Source organism: Giraffa tippelskirchi, chromosome 7, assembly GCF_054371585.1.
Source record: "Giraffa tippelskirchi isolate mGirTip1 chromosome 7, T2T-mGirTip1v1.2.pri, whole genome shotgun sequence".
Lineage (NCBI taxonomy): Eukaryota > Metazoa > Chordata > Mammalia > Artiodactyla > Giraffidae > Giraffa > Giraffa tippelskirchi.
Window position 1 is genome coordinate 147,730,659 of NC_137281.1, and position 8,097 is coordinate 147,738,755.

The 8,097-nt window shown below is 51.3% G+C and overlaps 1 protein-coding gene across 2 annotated transcripts in view; it reads left to right on the plus strand.

Moving 5' to 3' along the window:
• The window catches only part of ESRRB (estrogen related receptor beta), a 182,024-nt gene extending 174,140 nt beyond the window's left edge, over window positions 1-7,884 (plus strand). For both annotated transcript variants that reach the window (XM_081509374.1, XM_081509375.1), the window contains 2 exons: window positions 1,173-1,442; window positions 7,407-7,884. In XM_081509374.1, the coding sequence (XP_081365500.1) occupies window positions 1,173-1,442; window positions 7,407-7,651 (515 nt within the window). In that variant the 3' untranslated portion in view covers window positions 7,652-7,884. The remainder of the gene's footprint in view (window positions 1-1,172; window positions 1,443-7,406) is intronic.
• Window positions 7,885-8,097: the final 213 nt, after the last annotated feature.

The window sequence follows — 8,097 nt, forward strand, 5'->3', positions numbered from 1 at the left end:
TTCATCTCATCATTAATAATAGCAAGAGCTCAGTAAATGTATGTTGCATAATTGTTGTCTCATTCAGGCCTCACAGCGGCTCTCTGAAGCAGGCACTACTGTTATACCCATTTCACAGATGAGGAGGCTGAGGTTTGGGGAAGTAGCACAGCTCCTCCAAGGTCAGCCTACAGGTAGTAAATTAGGAATTGGGATTCAAGCCCAGGCAATCTCCAGAGCACACTGAACAAGACGGTGTCATAATTCTGGAGCCATCCCCACCCCCAACCTTCTTTCACTCTGGACGCAACTTCCATGCTTATTGTTGTCTAATTGCTAAATCGTGCCTGACTTTTTGCAACCCCATGGACTGCAGCACGCCAGGCTTCCCTGTCCTTCACTATCTCCCAGACTTTGCTCAAACTCATGTTTGGTGATGCCATCCAACCATCTTATCCTCTGTCCCCCCTTCTCCTCCTGCCCTCAGTCTTCCCCAGCATCAGGGTCTTTTTCCAAAGGGGAAACAGCCATGATTCAAGCTCACAGGATACAGGACTGCTTAGGACATCATTAGGTGAAGAGTGATGGCCAGGCCAGCGAGGCTCTGACTTCTGGGAGGACAGGCTGCCCATGATAAAGTGCCCCCTGACTCCGGGGGCTCTTGAGCAATTAGCAGCCCCAGCTGTGGTCACTAGGGGGGTCACTGGCTGGGAGAAGGTGATGTCCTCCTTCCTGGTTGGACCCCTCGTTTCCGTACAGCTGAGACTCCACCTTAAGGATCAGGTGTCTCTCTAAAACCCCCACACCTCCCCTGCTTTGAGCAGAGAGGGGGATCTGGAAGCTTCTCAGAGTGGAGGGGACCCTGTCCTGCCACCTCCTGATTCTATTATGTATTCAGGAGCTCCTTAAATTACAAATGCCTTTGGTTAATCAAAAAGCCTCCTCGCACATTTGAAAAATACTGTAGAACTAATAAGGATAAGGACGATAATAACTGTCAACGTTGACTGAGCTCTCCTTATGTAAGTCTTTTCCATGAATTCCACGTCTGACTCATTCACCGAGGAAGGACCGTGAGTCCAGCAGGTGGAAGGGAGGGGCAAGACCCAGAGGTTCCCCTCCCCCTCTGCTCCCCCCGCCCCCCGGCCCGCCCACCTGACAGCTGCCGCCCTGCTGGCCCCCTTTCCCGGCAGGCTTCTCCAACCTCTCGCTGGGGGACCAGATGAGCCTGTTGCAGAGCGCCTGGATGGAGATCCTTATCCTGGGCATCGTGTACCGCTCGCTGCCCTACGACGACAAGCTGGTGTACGCGGAGGACTACATCATGGACGAGGAGCACTCCCGCCTCGCGGGGCTGCTGGAGCTCTACCGGGCCATCCTGCAGCTGGTGCGCAGGTACAAGAAGCTCAAGGTGGAGAAGGAGGAGTTCGTGACGCTCAAAGCCCTGGCCCTGGCCAACTCAGGTACGGGCAGGGGTGGGGCCTGCAGGGGGAGCTCCCAGAGCTCTTGAGGCCGGGGGAGCACGCACAGCTCTGGGGCCAGCGATTAGGGTGGCTCTAAGGAGCAGGAGTGGCATGATGATGCTAGAGTTGCTTGCCACCAAAGGTTGTGCACGGGGTGGCCCGGAGTTGCAAAGATAGTGACAATGGCTGGCATTGGTTGAGTATTTCCTAAGCCCTCTGCTGGGCCCTTGCCATGCAGATCAGCATGAGGGTTAAGGGCACAGATTCCAGAGCCCGGTTGCTAAGAGTCAAATCCTGCTTCTGCCACTTGGGCAAGTCTGTGCCTCACTTCACTCTGTGCCTCAGTTTCTTGATCAGTAAAATGGGAATAACAAACAGTACAGAAGAATCCACCCCAGAAGACTATGGAAGGGATTTATTTCTGTAAAATTATGCTTACAACATGCCTGGCACATATGTACTCAGCCTATTAAATCAATTAGCCATGAACCGATTTTGTCTTACAATTCAACCCTATGAGCAACGCTCTTGTCATTTTAACTCCACTTTACAAATGGAGAAACCAGGGCTTGGAAAGCTGAAGCACATTGTGCAGGGTCACACAGTCAAAGAGTGCTGAACCTAGGACCTAAAACAAGCTTATACAGACTCCTTAAATCTCCTACTCAAATTGCTCAGGCACAAGAGACAAAAACCTTCCTAGCATTAAAAAGCAGGCTTCGCTCCAATTGTTTTAGCCTCTACCTACCAACTTCTGACTAGACTATCTGGGAGCTTAAATGTAACCTGTGTCCACACTTAGAAGGTGTCCACCCTCTGCAGGTACCAGGCCAGGTGCAGGGGGGTGGGATGGGGATTGCAGAAGAAGAAAGGCAGGCTCCCTGTCCTAAAGAAAGAGTGTCAGACACGCAGACACTTAATTCTGCTGCTGGGCTCATGCAGTAGTCAATTGCTCAAGTCTTAGTCAAGTTCAAATGGGACCCACGTTGGAATTCTAGCTTTGATACTTAGTAGCAATGTGGCAACCTTCCTTGGTTCTGTCCTGTGTGTAAAGTGGGAACATCTATGTCCCTCCTCTGAGCACTTTTGTTTTTTAAATGATTGACTGAAGATAAGCACTTAGCTCTGTGCCTTGCCTAGAGGAAATGTTCAATAAATATTAATTATTATCATTATTATTAATATTTGAGGAAACAAGTGTTATCAGTGTGTGGAAGAAGGAGAGCTGGTTCCAGATGTACAGACAGGATAACCAGCTGGTTTGCTTGATGCTGTCACACTTTCACTGGAAGTTCCATGTCCTGAGAAACAGCAGTTCCTGGAAAATCAGGACAGCTGGCCCCCTAACAAATGGCTTCATGGAGAATGCGGGGGTTGCTGTTGGTACCCCACTCAGACCCCCAGCTTACTAGGGGGGCATCCATGCCCCAGCTGCTGAATTTTGCCATTAATAGCTCATAGCTTCTCCCTTCACCAGACACCTACCCTTACCTGCCTTGCTTGGAGGATTCCATCAACTACCCCCCCCCCCCAACCACACGCACACACACACACCCCTTCAGCCAATGACAGACACACACAGGAGAACAAAAGGCTGGACTCCTGGAGTGGGATCAGAACCAAGCCAGGCTGCCTCCCTCCCTTGCTTGCTCCTAACCTTGTTCTGTCCTACCTCCCACCTTTCTTTCTCCTGAAAGCACACTCTCCACAAATCCCATGCACCTGAACCTCTGTGTCGGGCTCTGTTTCTAGGAAACCCAACCTAATAGGCAGAAGGAAGCTTTTTCTTTTTTTCTTTTTTAGTTCAAATCCCTTTTATTAAAAAAAAAACTAATGCAAAATAAGAATTAAGCATTTTACATACCTCTGTAGAGATCATTTACCCACACCTTAGGATTCCAAAATTGCAATGTAGTCTTTGTTAGAGTGGAGAAGGCAATGGCAACCCACTCCAGTACTCTTGCCTGGAAAATCCCATGGACAGAAGAGCCTGGTAGGCTGCAGTTCATGGGGTCTCGAAGAGTCGGACATGACTGAGCGACTTCACTTTCACTTTTCACTTTCATGCATTGGAGAAGGAAATGGCAACCCACTCCAGTGTTCTTGCCTGGAGAATCCCAGGGACGGGGGAGCCTGGTGGGCTGCCATCTATGGGGTCGCCCAGAGTCGGACATGACTGAAGCCACTTAGCTTAGCAGCTTTGTTAGAGAATGCTAATGCTATTGGGGTTTTTTCATACAGTTTCAGGTTGACAGAGTAACTGATCAGGTAGAGTTCTATAGAGTTGCACACACCAGCCCACTCACGTCCTCCAGTCCCTGTGCACCGTTTCCCCTATTATTAACATCTCTGCTTAGTGTGGTAATTTGTTACAATTAATGAGCCAATGTAGATACATTATTACTAACAAAAGTCCAGAGTTGCCAGCAGAGCGCACTCTTTGTGTTGTCCGGTTCTATCCATTTTGACAAATGCAGGAGACAGATCTCGGTCATCACATATCATACAGCCGAGTTTCACACCCTCACGATCCTGCATGCTCTCCTATTCAAAGGGAGGCATTGCAGTCAGCGGTCACAGAGGGGCTGGGGGTTTGGGTGGGCAGAGGAGGAGAGGAAACCAGTAAGAGGAGAGGACACTAGGGAGCACAGGGAGACGCAGCAAGGCTGGCCAGACCCCCAAGGGCACGTCCTTGTTGTTGGAGTCTCCTGACCGCTTCTCATGAGAGAGACCTGGAGCTCACGCTTGCCTGGACCAGGAGTGTAAAGAGGTAGGAGGCCGCTCAGCAGTCACCTCACCCCCTCACGGACAAACTGCAAGGGCTCTCCGAGGACTCTTCAGCTCTGCCAGCTGCTCTTGTCTTGATCCCAATACATATAGACAGACATGCACACATGCATACCCAAGTGCATGCATGCATGCGCGCGCGCACACACACACACACACACACACAAACAAATACGAAACTCCTAAGGACTGACAGGCTTCCCTGGTGGCTCAGTGGTAAAGAATCTGCCTGCAATGCCGGAGATACAGGAGATCTAGGTTCGATCCCTGAGTCAGGAAGATACCCTGGAGAAAGAAAGGCATGGCAACCCACTCCGGTATTCTTGCCTGGACAATCTCATGGACAGGAGAGCCTGCTGGGTTCCAGTCCATGGGGTCACACAGTCAGACATGACTGAAGAGCAAGGACTAATAGAGCCCATCAGGAACTTCGGCTAGCATCAAGCTCTGCCTGAGTACATGCTTTGTCGTGAGTGACAGAGTGCCAGGAACCTGGACTTCTTGGCCCCATGGTGTTTACCAGGCCATCCTGCAGCTCTCTGCAGATCCAAGAGCTCTAAGTGGGAAAAGAGGAGTTTGTGATGCCCACGACCTTGGCTGAGTCATGGAGAGATCAGGTGCAGGCAGGAAACAGAGAAAGAACAGGCCTGTTGAGAGATTAGGCTAGAAAAGCTGTTGGTGTTAGACTGGAAGCTCCAGGACTGTGAAGGGAGTAGGGTGGAATGGGGTTGCTATAGGAAGCCTTGAAAGACTCCGGGGACATGGCCTGTCCCCAGCAGCGAGGGGAAAGTCATCCGGGCAGATAGTATGTTAGCTGGAGGAGAGATGGGCTAGGAGATCATTGGAGTGGTCCTGGAGGCAACCCACTGTGGGTGCCTTGTTGAGGTTAAGTGGGCCGGAGCACCTCAGAGGCTGTTGCCCCAAAACATGGCCCCTCAGGAGCTTGCTGGCTGTCTTTCAGCCCCTCCCTGGCCTCTCCAAGGCTCCTTGACAGCAGAAAAAAATTCATAGCCATTGATTTTGTAATTAACAGTTTATCAATGCCATTGATACAGACTCGCTGATAGATTGCGAAGAAATTAATCTTGCAATGTTATTTTATTTCATTTTCGGTCGAAGGCAGCTGCCAATTTTGGCCTCCTTGGGGAGGGCAGGGTGATGGGAAGAGGAAGCTGGCAGGAGGCATGGGGTCTGGATGGACTGGTCGCAGCCTTACAGGAAACATGCTCTGAAATCAGCCAAGAGTGTAGGAATGGAGCCAGGCTTCTTCCCCAACTGCGAAAAGGAAGAGTCCTCACTGCCTTAGCAACAAGGAGCAAAACACTGTGGGGGAATCTCAGGTATAGGACCAGCCCTGCAAGGGCATCTCCTGCTTTCTGAGTTCTCAAAGTAATGATAATAACGACGTTCATTAGGTGCTTACGAAGTGCCTGATGACGTGCTAGCTCATTTAGCCCTCACCTATGAGGCATGCACCCTCATTTGTTCCATTTTACAGACAAGGAAACAATCTCAGAGAGCCTAAGTAACTTGGCCAAAGTCACACAGCATCTAAGTCTCCAGAGTCTCATCCACCGCACTCTACTGCTGTTCTCCCAAGAGAAAGAGGCAGGACCCATGGAGGCATGGGCTGAGTGCAGGGGCCCCAAGGTCAGAGGGCATCACTGGAGTCAGCCAGTTGGTACAGCTGCCCTCAGCAGTCTGGTAGCTAAACAAACACAGCATAAAAAGAAAAACAAATTAGCAAACACAGCATGCAAAGAACTGCCCTGCTCCTTTGAGGAATTCAGGAAACTTGCTCAGCCTTCCTTGGTGACCCACCCCGAGCTTCTAGTTCACTTGACCCACATGCACCCTTACCCTCCCACCTTGGACTAGCCTTGGCTGCTGCAGTTCAGGGTAGAGGCTCAATATCTTTTAGGACTGTCAGAAGAAGGCGGGTTATTTTCCCCAAGGCCGGGAAGTGGGCTCCACTTTGCTTTGACTCAGACCCACCTGTAACCCAGCTATCTGCCGACACCTCCTTGCCCCTCTGCGATTTAGGTAAATTTCATTTGGAATTCATGGCCTGAGTCCAAAGCCCTCCCCACGATTTTCTAGAACTGCCAATAGCATCTCCCCTCTTTGTGCCCTACCTGTCCAGCCATGTTGTCTCAGTTCCCCCATATGCCCCACCTCAGGGCAGCCAGATGCAGTACTCAGCCCCTTTATCTGTGTACATACAACTGTAACAACTATTCTGTAAGGTTAGCGGGTGCACTGAAGACTTGAGCTGGTGCCTCGTGGCAGCAGTAACAATAAAATCATGATGATGACTATAATAATGATGATGGCGGTGATATGACTGATCACATCATATGACTGATAAGCTGACATCATGATGCTGAGACAATGGTGATGGTGATGATGGAGGTGGTGCTGGTGGTGATGATGGTGGTGATATGACAGTGGTGATAAACTGATGATCATGATGGTGATAAGTTGATGGTGGTGATAAGATGGTGATGGTGGTGGTCATTTATGGTGGTGGTGGTGGTTATGGTGATGGTGATGGTACAGTGGTGGCGGTGATGATGGTATGGTAGTGGTGGTGATATGACAGTGGTGATAAGCTGACGATTGTGATGGTGTAAGATGATGATGGTGATGCTGATGGTTATGGTGATGATGGTACCATAGTTGGGCACTTATTTTGTGACAAGTACTGTTTTAAGCCCTTGATGGGTATTAACTCATTTAGCCTCTCGAGGTAGATCTGGCTATTATGGCCTTTCACAAATGAGTAACATGAGGTGCAGAGAAATGAAACAACTTGCTAAAAGTCACAGAGCTAGCAAGTGAGGGGCGCAAGATCACAATTCCACCACTTGGGCGCCAGAGTCCCCCCAGCACCTCTGGGGCAATAACAGGTCTGCTCCTGTTCAAACCCTTCACTGCCACCTCCTGGTGGTTTTTTAAGAAAAGTCCTCCATAGACACAGATCTCTCCTTGGGTGTGAACCCCAGCTCCGTCACTGGCCTCCGAGACTTCAGACCGGCATCTTAACCTTTCTGAGCCTGGGTTTTTCTCTCTGTAACGTGAGGGTCTGGAAGGCTCTGAAAGCAGTGATGGGGACCCCTACACCCAGGGTTGCGCTCCGCAGTCGTACCGCTGATGCCCACCCCTCTGTGTCCGCAGATTCCATGTACATCGAGGATTTGGAGGCGGTCCAGAAGCTGCAGGATCTGCTGCACGAGGCGCTGCAGGACTACGAGCTGAGCCAGCGCCACGAGGAGCCGCGGAGGACGGGCAAGTTGCTGCTGACGCTGCCCCTGCTCCGGCAGACGGCCGCCAAGGCGGTGCAGCACTTCTACAGCATCAAACTGCAAGGCAAGGTGCCCATGCACAAACTCTTCCTGGAGATGCTGGAGGCCAAGGTCTGATGGCCCGGCCCACGGATGGACTCCCGCCCAAGGACAGACGGATGGACCGACGCGAACACCTCCACAGCCACCAGCCTCAACATTCAAGTCCTGTATCATGGCCGTGAGCCGTCCGGGCGGAAGGGGCTCCTCGCCTCCGGCTGTGTGCAGAGTCCCGGGTGCTGGAGGGGCGGGGGGTACGGGGATGGGAAGGCAGGTGCGGGGCTCATCTGTAACTGGCTCTTTTTTATTCATTTGGTATGTTGTTTTTTTTTTCCTCCGCCACGGGCAATGCCGAGGCCTGGGCCAGAGCTGACTCCCCCCTGAGGCTGGAGACCACCAAGGAGGAAAGGCCCCTTCTCCCCACCTGATCACCAAGAGGAAGCACATACATTTCGTAACCATTTCTCCGACATCCCCCCCATCCCCTCCGCCTCCACCCACGGCCTGGGCGGGCAGTGTTTAGC